Source organism: Martes martes (genome assembly GCF_963455335.1).
Source record: "Martes martes genome assembly, chromosome: 9".
NCBI lineage: Eukaryota > Metazoa > Chordata > Mammalia > Carnivora > Mustelidae > Martes > Martes martes.
Window position 1 is genome coordinate 132647060 of NC_137896.1, and position 12936 is coordinate 132659995.

The following is a 12936-nucleotide window of genomic DNA, read 5'->3' on the forward strand; positions in this document are numbered from 1 at the left end:
GGCATAAACCACTTCCATAGAAGAAAAGCACTGAGCCAGTACCCCTCGGGAATACCGTGGAGCTGCTGTCTCTCTTAACTGGCTTTGTTTTATTTTCTCTCTTACAGAGACAGCTCTTTAGAGATACTTGTTTTTGTTTTTGTTTTTAAATTTATTTTAGTACTTTAACAATAACTTAAAGATATATAAGAGTCTAGCTTTTCTAGAATGCTGGAAATACCACTAGCCTCCGGGTGTTGCTGTTGACTGTAGTCAGTAACTATTGATGATTCCCTTCTTTTGCTTCATTGTTCCATCCTCCATCTCCATCTCCATACAGCTGGAGAGTTCCTTGGAGATCAAATCTGTCTTAACATCCTGGCTAATTCAGGAATGCTTTGTGCATCTTCACGCCCACTGCTACTTTCTTCTAACTTCCGTCACCTGCTGCCACTTAACCCTCGGCCAGAGGTGCAGCAGGTCTGCCCCTTTTTCCATACGGTGGCCTTTCAAATATTTGGAAACTGTTATCATGACTGTGGTTCACCTCCCCCCTTAAAAATTTTTTTTGCCTTATTCATCTCATAAATTATATTTCAGTAGTGCTTTCAGAAGAGCATTGGACTGCTGCGAATGGAGAAAACGTTAAATTCTAAGGATACTGCCTTTTTTGTTGTTTTGAAATTACACTTTTAAGAGAGAGAAAGCTTCAAAAACGTACTCAATAGTGTATGTTTGTGTGTCATTTGTAAATACATAGTGAAAGGTTTACAGATATACACTTTAGAGGAGGAGTTGGTGGTGGTTGAGATTTTGAGAAATCTTAACATCCGTTCTTAGTCACAGTCTCTGTTGTCTGGATAACATTATGATTTTTTTTTTCCTAGTTATGGACATCAGACAGTGCAGGAGAAGAATGTGATGCGGCAGAAGGGGCAGAAAACTAAATGCATACAGGGTGGTCATCCTTCTTCCCCTCAAGAAACCTTTTTACTCATCTCCATTCCTTATTCCATTTGGATTTCCTATAGCAAAAGAACCCACTCATGTGTATGGAATCAACTGTTTATAGTCTTTTCACACTGCAGCTTTGGGAAAAACTCCATTCCTTGATTTTGTGTTTGTCTTGGCCTTCCTGGTGTGCAGTTACTGCTGTAGAAAAGTATTAATAGCTTCATTTCATATAAACACAAGTAACTTCCAAACACTTCTGTAGAGAACTAAAAATGTATCTGGTATTGAAGTAATCTGAACCAGTTCTGCAAGTGACTGTGTTTTGTATTACTGGGAAGATTTGAAAATGTAGTCATTACAATTTACAAAGTGTTCTGCATAACTTCTAATTTCTACATTCCCCCCCTCCCTCCCTCTTCAGGGGTTTCCTTTCCGTAAGCAACTTTTCCATGCTCTTAATGTATTCCTTTTTGGTAGGAATCCAGAAGTATTCGATTGAATGGAAAAGCATTTGGCATTTCTGCGCTGGGGGTCACAAATTAAAATGCCTCCTGTATCATATATGATGGAGGTCTTGTGTATCTGTGACAACAGGAAGTTTCCGTATTCATTCTTCATTTGCTGCTGTTTAAGTTGACAACTTCCCTTCCCAATAAAAATTCACTTACACCTCCTGCCTTTGTAGTTCTGGTGTTCACTTTACTGTGTAATAGAAGTAGCACGTTGCTGCAAGAATACAAGCATTGCTTTTGGCAAATGAAAGTGCATGTCATTTCTTACTTCCCTAGAAAGGGGAAATAAGTACACAAGTCCAGGTCTAAAATGTTAGTACTTTTCCAAGCAGATTTATGCACATATGAGAGGGTGTCTGGTTTGTCTAGTGCCTGTCGTGTAGAGAGTTGGACCACAATTGTGTGTTGCTGATCATTGACTGTAGTCCCAAAAAGGCCTTGTGAAAATGTTATGCCCTATGTAACAGCAGAGTAACGTAAAATAAAACTACATTTTATAAACCATTCACTATGGCTTTGTAACACTTGCACACTCATTTTAAGGGGCAGATGAATTTACTACTTTCTGAAGTTTATTGATAACTTCCCCTTTATCTTATGTAAAATGTAGTAATGATTTGTACCTGCATTGTGATCCACTTGTCTAGGGATGCCTGGAAATGTATAAAATTGGACTACATGTCTTAAGAGTTAGTGTTTTACCGTAGATCAGTAGTGCGGGCCATCTCTTCCTCAGATGTAAATGACGCCTAGTTACATGTTATAGGGAATAAAGTGGACATTTTGAAACTAGAAAAGTTAATTATGTGAGTGTGAGTGCTTTGGCTGGTGTTAGAAGTATGTTTCAGTGGGTATTCAAGCAGAATGCCAAAATTTGAGAGTATATTGTTTAGTTTTCAAGTAATTCAGTTTTTGTAAACATTGAGTTGTACCATTAGTGAGTTTCAGATGATTTTGGTTTTATAATATTACATGGGCTGTTACGCTAACCTTTCTTAAGTATTGTTCTGAGAATTTAAAGTCACAGCTTTATGTAAAGATGTATAGCTTTATCTCCTAAAATGTGACCATGAAGAGAATTTAATGGGACTTGGGGGACTATCCATTTAAATATGGACTTTGGTCCCCAGAAATATAAATCAGTAAGACTACTTTTTAAGTAAAAATTTCAGTGAACATAAGAAGAACATTGTGAATTAGAAGAAAGAATTATCACATCTTAACAAGTACTGGTAAGTACTGTGTAATCACTGAGTTACCAAAGTAGGCTTCCTTCTTCGATTTTTGTTTTTGTTTCTCTTTTTTTAAGATTTTATTTATGTATTTGAGAGAGCAAACATGAGCAGGGGGGAGAGAAAAGCAGACTCCCCACTGAAGAGGGAGCCCGATGCAGGACTCCATCCCAGGACCCTGGGGTCATGACCTGAGCCAGAGGCAGATGCTTAACCAGTTGAGCCACCCAGGCGCCCCCAAAGTAGACTGCCTTCTTAAAAAGCAGATTATTCTCAGCATTTAGTTTCATTTAAATCTCTCCTTGCTTTAGGAGAAAGTGGCATTTTTAAAAAGTGCAGCCTTGTGGTATCTCCTTTGACCCTCTGATTCTGGGACTTGCCTGCACTAGATGTAGAGGATATTTGTAGATCACTGCTGAAAACTGAGTAGGGGAGAAAACACCTTTTCACAGGGGAAGGAAATACATGAATAAAGTTTCTGGTGGAGGGAAAGTTCAAAGTCGTGCTTGTATTTGAACTTTTTAAATTACTTTCAGACATCAGAAATGTGAAATGTTAACACCTATTTTGTAGTTCGAGTTTAATTGTCAGGGTGGTTTTTTTTAATGTCCTTTCGGTTTTAATAACAAAATAATTTGGGGGGGGTGGATTGCATTCTGACGTTGACTATCCAAAATAGAAGCATTTGGGGTTTCTGTTCCAACATACAGTGTGAGCTATGATTTGTTGATTTTAGATTGGAAAAGAAAAACTTTTTGGTTATGGGGGCAGAATTGGCCAAACAGATGTAGGTATATAACTTTAAATATTTATCAGTAGAGATTGTTAGTTTGGTTTTTTAAAATCATGAAAAACCCTCGAAAGGAGCTGTGTAAAAATTCTGGTAGAAGAGCAAAATAATTTGAGAAAATCGGAACTGTAATTTTTAAACACACTGATTTTTATGGAGTTGAGCCAAACATTGAAAAACATTTGAGGCCTATGACAGGTATGGATATGTGATTGTTACTGTCACATTGTGAGCTTGATTTTATTTGGACTGATTATGGGTGAGTGCCATCTGAATATATTAAAACTAACACTTAACCTTATCATCATTCTTTACATGGTTTAGGAAGATTTTCACTTTGAAGTGGTGAAGGCAGTTACGCTGTATGTTTTCTTCTGACATTCATCTGTTGTCTTCTCTTCTCAATTTGTATTTGATGAGCTTTGCAAGAGGTCAGTTGCCATGTATGTATGCCATGTGTAGTACTATGGAATATTGAGGACATTGCCGCTAAGTTCCAATATAAACCACAGTGAACTTTTTTGGATCCCTTCAGCGGGAGCTAAGGGAACCCACAGTACCTGAAGACACGGAGATCATTATCATCATCGTGAAATCCAGTTTGAAGCAGACTTGCCATTTACTGCTTATCCACATTTTACTTGTCAGTGACTGTATGCCTTCATAACTGAGGTTTTGAAGGGAGTAAGTAGTAATAAATACCCAGAGAAGAAAGCTGGAGGATTCCTCTTCACTTTAAAATTGTAACTCCTGGAGCATGTCTGTAAATGTGCCAGCCCTTTGGCCTTACAGGGAACCAGTATCGGCTGAGTAGATTCCAGCAGCTGCTCAAGTGCCGTGCACGTTCATATTTAATCCTGTCAACCGCCCTGCCAAGTGCATTTCCCCTTGACTGATGGGACATTTGATCAGAAAGAAATGAAATTATTTGTCCAAAATTATGTGTCTTTATTAAGTGGTAGACCTAGAGTTTGAACTCAGATGCCTACCAGGTTCGTTTCTATGCCACTGTTCTGCTCTAGGTGCTTCGGTTTGCAGAGTGAATAAATACAGTTAGTGTTTACCCTCCTACCATAACTGGAAGGTTGGGGATTTTTTGTTTTTGTTTTACCTCTTTCTCAACTCCCCCCAGCCCCCTTAATTTAATCTGTCAGTTTTGCCCTTTGAGTAAAACCTCAGAAGCAGCTCGAGAAATTGTAGCATATGTTAGACCTAACTCATGGTATGGAAACATCCAGAAAGACCAACTGACTTACTGAGGGCCCGGCAACTAGCTAATGTTTGGCCTAAAACTAGACAGAAGAACTAGGTGCAAATAAGCAAATTCTCCGTGATTCTGTACTGGCTAGGTTGAAAAGGATTTTCAATGAAAATTACTGTCTTCTGGTCACTCAGATTTAGAAAATGAAGGCTTTAATGTACGTTTCTCTGATTTATTTTTTAAGGTGTGAGCCCTTTGACAATCTTCAGAAAAGTAAGGAAATAACATTCCTTGCCAAGCATTATTTGTCAGACTTATGGTTTACATATGTTTGTTGTGTATGCTTCCCGTTGAAGGCCCTTGAATAATCAGTCTTCGTCATTATTTGGTGCTTACGGTGGGGGGGCGTCAGGCCATCCAGCCCAGGCTTCCGCTCATGCTGCTACATGTGGTCTGGGGCCAGCATCTTGAGGCCTGACTTTCCCATCTCAACAGTTTCCGTTTCTTAAGCATCTTAACAGATAAAACTCTATTTCATGAAATTTGGAGGTAAGATTTTTCTCCTGATTTACGGAGGAGAAAATTGAAGCACAGACGCCAGGTGAGGTGGTGGTGTCAGGATTGAAATTGAGTAGCCTACTTTCAAGTTGGTACTCAGCTCGTGCACTACCTTGCCCTTTTTGGAGTTTAAACCAATGATAGTAGATTACTACTTATACCATGTTTTAGATGATATCCAGGTGGTGGATCGTGGGAACTTTGTCACTGCTGAGTTTTGTTGTTTTTTTGTTGTTTTTTTTTAGGGTGGCAAATAGGGTGCCTGGTTGTCTCAGTTGGTAGATCGTTGGACTTTTGATGTTGGGGTTTTAAATTAAAACCCGCCTTGGGGCACCTGGGTGGCTCAGTGGGTTAATCCTCTGCCTTTGGCTCAGGTCATGATCCCAGGATCCTGGGATCAAGCCCACATCGGGCTCTCTGCTCAGCGGGGAGCCTGCTTCCCCCTCTCTCTCTGCCTGCCTCTCTGCCTATTTGTGACCCCTCTCTCTCTGTGTCAAATAAATAAATAAAATCTTTAAAAATAATAATAAATTCAAGTCCACCACTGGGTGTAGAGATTACTTAAAAAAAAAAAAAATCTTTGGGAGGCGCCGGGGTGGCTCAGTCAGTTAAGCATCTGCCTTTGGCTCAGGTTGTTATCCCAGGACTCTGGGATCCAGCCCTAAGTCTAGTTCCCTGCTCAGCAGAGAGTCTGCTTCTCCCTCCCTCTCTATTCTCTGCCTCCCAAGTCATGCTCGCACGCATGCATGCCTGTGCGCACTTGCACACTCTCAAATAAAATCTTACTTAAAATCGTTGGGATGCCTAGTTGGCTCAGTTGGTACAGCATGTGACTCTTCAGTGACTCTTGATCTTGGGGTCGTGAGTTCAAACCTCATGCTGGGTATAGAGCTTACACTAAATAGGATAGAAAATACATGACATGTTAATAAGGGTAACAGTTTGTAAAATCAGTTTATGTAAACAGTGGATTATGTAAAATTGACTTCAAATGAGTTTGGAAACATTTCTTTTAGGTGATCTTACAGGGGTTTTTTTGCAATCCATGCCCTTGGACTATAAATTCATAATTTTCCTGTAGTGAATAATACCAGGTTTTGTTTGTTTGTTTGTTTTGTTTGTTTTAGATTTTATTTATTTATTTGACAGAGAGATCACAAGTAGGCAGAGAGTCAGGCAGAGAGTGGGGGGAGAAGCAGGCTCCCTGCTGAGCTGAGGACCCTGAGATCATGACCTGAGCTGAAGGCAGTGGCTTAATCCACTGAGCCACCCAGGCGCCCCAATAATACCAGTTTTTAATAGTTGGGCCCCTTCCATTTACAGCATTGTGATCACGGCAACAGTTTCTACTTTAGAATGTGCTGAGCAATGAGTCCCTTAATGCCCTTTAGAAAAAAGAGGATACCCCCTCTTTTGAAAGTGATGCTTTTATTCCACATTACATGAATGATTATGGAAAGCTTAATTCTTCTATCTTTCCTTTGTCCTCAGACACTGTTTCTGCAGCATGTCACAGCCTTGGCCTGAGATTCCCAAGGAGGTACTTAGCCGCTGGAAGGAGGGCAGAGTTAGCATTCACTCCACTAGCAAAGAGGCTTATCCAGGGCTTTCCTGCGATACGAATTACTAAGTGCAATCCCTTCGAAACTCCGGGTTGAGCTCTGAGTTAAAAAAAAAAAAAAGTCCAAGAGGCCTTACAACTCTAGGCCCTTCATTTCTTTTGTGTGAGCTGGAATACAGCTGTTTAGGGATATCTGGGGTTCTTACTCAAATGCTTATCAAAAGGATAAGTACTATAATTTGAACTAAAGGTTTAGTAATTTCCTTGCTAATTCAGACATAAAATTACATGCTCTAGGCTCATCTGTTTGAGATGCTGGGCTGTGGGAGGCTGGCTTCGTTCTCTGCTTTGCTAGGGCATTTGCTCTGCTTTTGCTTGTGATAATGTGGATAGCTGTCACTGTCACCTCGGCTATTTAGAAACGCCCTGTTGTTATTAATAGATACTTGACTATATAGACAAAAACCTGGGTCGCCTGGGTGGCTCAGTGGGTTAAAACCACTGCCTTCGGCTCAGGTCATGATCTCAGGGTCCTGGAATCGAGCCCCGCATCGGGCTCTCTGCTCAGTGGGGAGCCTGCTTCTTCCCTCTCTCTCTGCCTGCCTCTCTGCCTACTTGTGATCTTTCTCTCTGTCAAATAAATAAATAAAATCTTTGGGGAAAAAAATCAGTTTTGGGGCGCCTGGGTAGCTCAGTGGGTTAGGGCCTCTGCCTTTGGCTCAGGTCGTGATCCCAGGGTCCTGGGATCGAGCCCCACATTGGGCTCTCTGCTTGGCAGGGAGCCTGCTTCCTCCCCTCTCTGCCTGCCTCTCTGCCTACTTGTGATCTCTCTCTGTCAAATAAATAAAATCTTAAAAAGAAAAATCTTTAAAAAAAAAAAATCAGTTTTCTTTCTGTGACAGCCTACTGTTGTTTCCTAGATGTCATTGGTGAAAACGTGAAGAGGTTTGTTTAAAGCCAACTGAAATTTAACTTAGAGGGCAACCTCGACGCCGATGTAAAAGAAATAAGGAATTAAGCCGATTCAGTGAAGCTCATGTTAACCTCATTTCTGAGTATGTGTGGTTGTGTATCCTGGAAGTTGGCGTTTATTGTAAAAATAAACCTGTCATTCAGGGGGCCTGGGTGGCTCAGATGGTTAAGCATCTGCCTTCAGCTCAGGTCATGATCCCAGTATCCTGGGATCGAGTCCCACATCATGCCCTCTGCTCCCTGGAGAGCCTGCTTCTCCCCTCTGCCTCCCTCTCTCTCTGTCTCTCATGAATAAATAATAAAATCTTAAAAAAAAAAAAAACAACGTGCCATTCATTCAATAATACTCTCTGACTTGAAGAACTCAGATGCCTGGCAGAGACTAGACCTCGTGTTTCTCATTTTCAGCCGACATCACAAGGGTGTTTTTTAACCGTCTGGACTTAGTACTTCACTCTCTTTCTCCATCCTAGACCTGAGGGTCTTCGGAGAAGACCCTGTGCTTTAGCCATTTTGTCCTTGACAGATGGGTGTTCTTTCAGCTCCTCGGAAGCTTGGTAAGGACCTTGGAGGATTTCACCGCGAAGATCTCTGAAGACTTGTGTTCTCCGGTTGCTGGCAGCACGGCAACTTCAGAGCTGGGACAATGAATGGGACCAGATCATTAGCTCCTCCAAGACTTGTCTGTTCCCACAGTTGCATGATATGAAAGACCTAAGCGGAAAGAGTAGCAGCCTGGAAGTCAAACGGTCTAACTAACATGTTGATTCAGTCGTTCGTTCATTCACTATTGAATACCTACTATGAGCCAAGGACTGTACTGGGTCCTAGAACTTGCAGGTCTGCCACCCTCCGGTTGTAGGCTTAATCTCGCTCACCTTCAGTTTTCTTACCAATGAAGGGTAGACACCTGTTCTGCCCGTGAGCCTATATGTGTATTTCCAAGGGTAAAGGGTTGTGGAATATATGTGCAACGCTTACGTGGGACAGAAGCCTAATTTCAGAATTGGAAAGATCTAATAAAATGAAAACAGTCTTGTGGTTCAGAAAATCAACCACACTTTGAACAGACCTATTGCCCTAGATTTTCAAGGACATAGACACAAAAAGAAAATGACAGTGTAACTTGGGAATGCAAAGTTTAAAAAAAAATTAAGCAATAGTTTTGCTTCTAATTAGCATTCTCTGGTGGAATAAAATGGGGAGAGGTCATTGTGTTAAAATTAGAAAAATCAAGACCCAGAGAGTAGGCATATATAGAAATGCCTTCCTTTCTCAAGAGTTAACTGATAAGTGATTGATGGTGCCTCCAGGCCATAATTATCAACTTCGGGCATCCAGAGTACCTGGAGGGCGTGCTCAAACAGTTTTTGATTCAGTAGGTGTGGGGGAAATAACGTGCATTTGTAAAAAATTCCAAAGTGGTGCTGATGCTGGTCAGGACTTGGTAATTCTGAACCATTGCTTTAAGGAAGCTCGAACAATTATTTAACACCAGGGAAGTACAAAGTTAACAGGATTCTGGGCGGAGCAGGACACTGTTAAGATCTGTGCCCCCCTGAAGCTGATGAATGAGAGGGTCGTCCTTTCAGCAACTGAAATCGATTGGGTTGTATATGCAGAAGAGCACCAGAGACTGGATAATTCTGTCTCAGCCCCCAGTCATTGCGGAGGTCAACAGTTTTTTATTAAAAATAAAAATAAAATGCAACTTTACTCTTACACTGACCAAGCAGGTTTCATGATACGACAATATGCTGAAAAGTCTAAAGGATAAAGTGACTTTATCCTTGAGAACACAGGTAAGGAAGCCAGGGATCTGGGTACTGGGTGAGGCCAGAGGTCTGTATTAGGTGTTAGTGGGAGATCAGTGTGGATGGGAGATTGCCCCCAAGCTTGAGGCAAGAAGCCAGGGATGTATTTCAGCGATGGGCAGGAGGCCTAGAAACTTGTTAGGGCATCGTGCAAGCTGACTAATGGTTCTGTGGGTCACCAGGGTCAAACTGGGGGGCCCAATATTCCTGTTAGAAGTAGAGCACTTGAGTTCCTCTATATGTGTTCACCAATCCCCCCTGCTTCTCTTTTCAAAAGATCTCAAAGAAGAACTAATATGTAGGCATATAGTGTTGTGTTCACATATTTCATTTGCTTTTTAAGGTGCAGGGCTATAGTAAAAGGATTAGAAAGCTCAGGCTGGACCACAAGTGTTTCCTGTAGGGGGACAGAGATCCCAAAGTGAGCTCTGCAAGTTTTACTTAAGTTTCTGATAGATGAAATAATGAGAATGTTGCTTACCTGGTATGTTTCCAGTCCTGTGTTTGGCAATGGGATTTGATGATCTAAAAGGGCTGGCTTCACTTCTCAAGTGTGTGGTCTGAGGGGATGTGTGTAATGAACACCTGGGACACCAAAAACCCAAAACAATGTCGCACATAGTGGCTCAGTAGGTCTCCGTAAATGGAATGTGTGGAGTGTGCTAACAGAAATGGCTTGAGGGGCGCCTGGGTGGCTCAGTGGGTTAAAGCCTCTGCCTTCGGCTCAGGTCGTGATCCCAGAGTCCTGGGATCGAGCCCCACATTGGGCTCTGCTCAGCGGGGAGCCTGCTTCCCCCCTCTCTCTCTGCCTGCCTGTCTGCCTACTTGTGATCTCTGTCTGTCAAATAAATAAATAAAATCTAAAAAAAAAAAAAAAAGAAGAAGAAGAAGAAATGGCTTGAGTTTGGGCGGGGGACATGAGTGCAGCCTGCAGAAGTGTGGAAAAGTAGGCTGATCTCCCTATTACAGGATGCTGGTTAGAATGTTTTACCACCTGCTAATAGAGGTCCCGAACTTATGCCATATTCTTCAGGTGTTTGTTATGAAGGTGGAGTCAAATGGCTCTGGATTTCAATCTTGCGACCTTGGGTGAGTCACTACCTCATATGTAAGATAGGGATAATGCTTCAAAGGATTGCTAGAGGATTAGATGCAGTAATTTATGTATCTTGCATGCAATCAGTATTTGATTATGACATGCCAGATGTTTTCCCAGATGAACAAAACAAGGACCTGGTTTAGGCAATAGGCAATAGTAGGAATCTGGTAGATGTCTCCATAACATACTGTGTTTCATGCCACAATATCATTTTGCTTTAATTCTCTCTTTTTTAAAAAAGATTATTTATTTATTTATTTATTTGACAGACAGAGATCCCAAGTAGGCAGAGAGGTAGGCAGAGAGAGAGGAAGGGAAGCAGGCTCCTCGCTGAGCAGAGAGCCCAATGCGGGGCTCAATCCCAGGACCCTGGGATCATGACCTGAGCTGAAGGCAGAGGCTTTAACCCACTGAGCCACCCAGGCGCCCCTATTTTTAAATAATTTATTATTCTTTGCTGAAGTATTTTAAAGCAAACAGGCATTCTGTATTTTTACTACTGCATAATTCAGTGTGCATCTCTTAAGAAATACAGCATTTTCTGTTAATAACAGCCATTTTCACACCCAACAATATCACATTCATTCTTTGGCATTGTCTAGTCAGTTCATAGTCATGCTTCCCCAGTTGTCTCAAAAATACGTTTCTAGTGGTTTGTTGGAATCTGGATGCAGAAAGGGACCACATGTTGTGTTTGTTGGCAATGTTCTCATCTCTTAATCCAGAGCATGCCTCTTTTTTTGGGAGGGGGCATAGGTTTGCTGCAGAAGCGGGGTAGGTCCCCTTAGAATGTCTCCCATTTTAGATTTGTCTCTTGCTTCCTCGTGGTTTTATTTAGTAGTTCCTGTATCCCCCATCCATGTCTCCTGTAAGTGGAAGTTAGCTCAAGAGGCTTTATTAAATTCAGGTTCAGCTTTTACGGCAAGAAATCTTGAGCTGTACTGTGTGCCTCACTGTGACCATCAAGATGTGCCCTGTGCTTGTGGATCTTTATCACTGCTGTTCCCTTTGTCTAGAATGTCCTTCCTTTCCCTTTCTACCTAGCAAACTCGCTCATCCTTCAAAACCTTGTTTCGTTGGAGTAAAGCTAGAGAAAACCCATTGTAAGTTATTCAAAGTGAAGAAGGGTCCTGATGGTTCTGGGGAGATGTTACTTCTTAGGTAGAAATGGGATACTAACCACTTTCTCCTCAATTCTTCAGGGGTTAAACCAGAGTAAGAGAGATTACAAACCCAAATTAGGCTGCCCTCCCTAACTTTCTCTTCTTCTTCTTTTTTTTTTTTTTTTAAGATTTTATTTATTTATCTGACAGAGATCACAAGGAGGCAGAGAGGCAGGAAGGGAAGCAGGCTCCTCGCTGAGCAGAGAGCCCAATGCGGGGCTCGATCCCAGGACCCTGGGATCATGACCTGAGCTGAAGGCAGAGGCTTTAACCCACTGAGCCACCCAGGTGCCCCTAACTTTCTCTTCTTAAGAAGAATCTTAAGGGCAAATATCCCCCTACCTCTCCAGGAGCTGAGAGCTTCTAACTGTATAAAGAGAACATTGTACCCTCTTGCATCTCCCAAAACTCATTTTAATTTTGCATTAAGCACTCAACTTTGCCTTGTTGCTAAGGCATCAGAGGTGACAACTGGTGAATAATTGGCCTTCCAGATGTTCTTTTTGCATATATTGTGCTGTGTGGATGTCCCCGTTACTACTAATGTTGGGCTGCATGCTCGTCCTACAGTTGGCAATCAAAACCCAGCCCATCTCAGCTGGGGCCCAACTTTAGGAATCATCTAAAGAGTTAACCACTATTTAAACGACAGAGCCCCCAGACTGGAGATCAGAGGCCTGGCCTATCATTCCTGCTATTAACTTTCTGGGGACTTTGAGAAAATCCCTGGATTTTCTCTTGCTGGAGCCTCTTTCTGGAAGTTTCAGGAAGGTTTAGGGATTCTATGAAGATGTTTCATGAGTATTTCAGATCCACAGGCTCTGCTTTGGTCTATATAAAATGGATTTTTGCATTGTTTCTGCAAAATATTCCTTTTGGGGAAAGAGTGCTATAGCTAAAAGTAACAACAATCCAAAAAAAGAGGGGGGGCTTGAAAACATCACTGAACTAGATGACAACCACAGCCCCTTGTATATTTAAAAATCACATCCATGTTATTATCTGGAGGTTTGTTTTTTTAGTTTTCTGTTTGCTTGTTTTTTAAGTACTCTCCACTCCCAACATGTGGCCAGGTGCCCCATTACCTGGAATTTTTTTTAA

The 12936-nt window shown here is 41.6% G+C and overlaps 1 protein-coding gene across 1 annotated transcript in view; it reads left to right on the forward strand.

The window, feature by feature from the left end:
- Nucleotides 1–1607, forward strand: part of YWHAQ (tyrosine 3-monooxygenase/tryptophan 5-monooxygenase activation protein theta) — a 36466-nt gene extending 34859 nt beyond the window's left edge. The window contains exon 6 of the mRNA XM_080812883.1: nucleotides 867–1607. Within this exon, the coding sequence (XP_080669009.1) occupies nucleotides 867–926 (60 nt within the window). The 3' untranslated portion in view covers nucleotides 927–1607. The remainder of the gene's footprint in view (nucleotides 1–866) is intronic.
- The last annotated feature ends 11329 nt before the right edge of the window (nucleotides 1608–12936 follow it).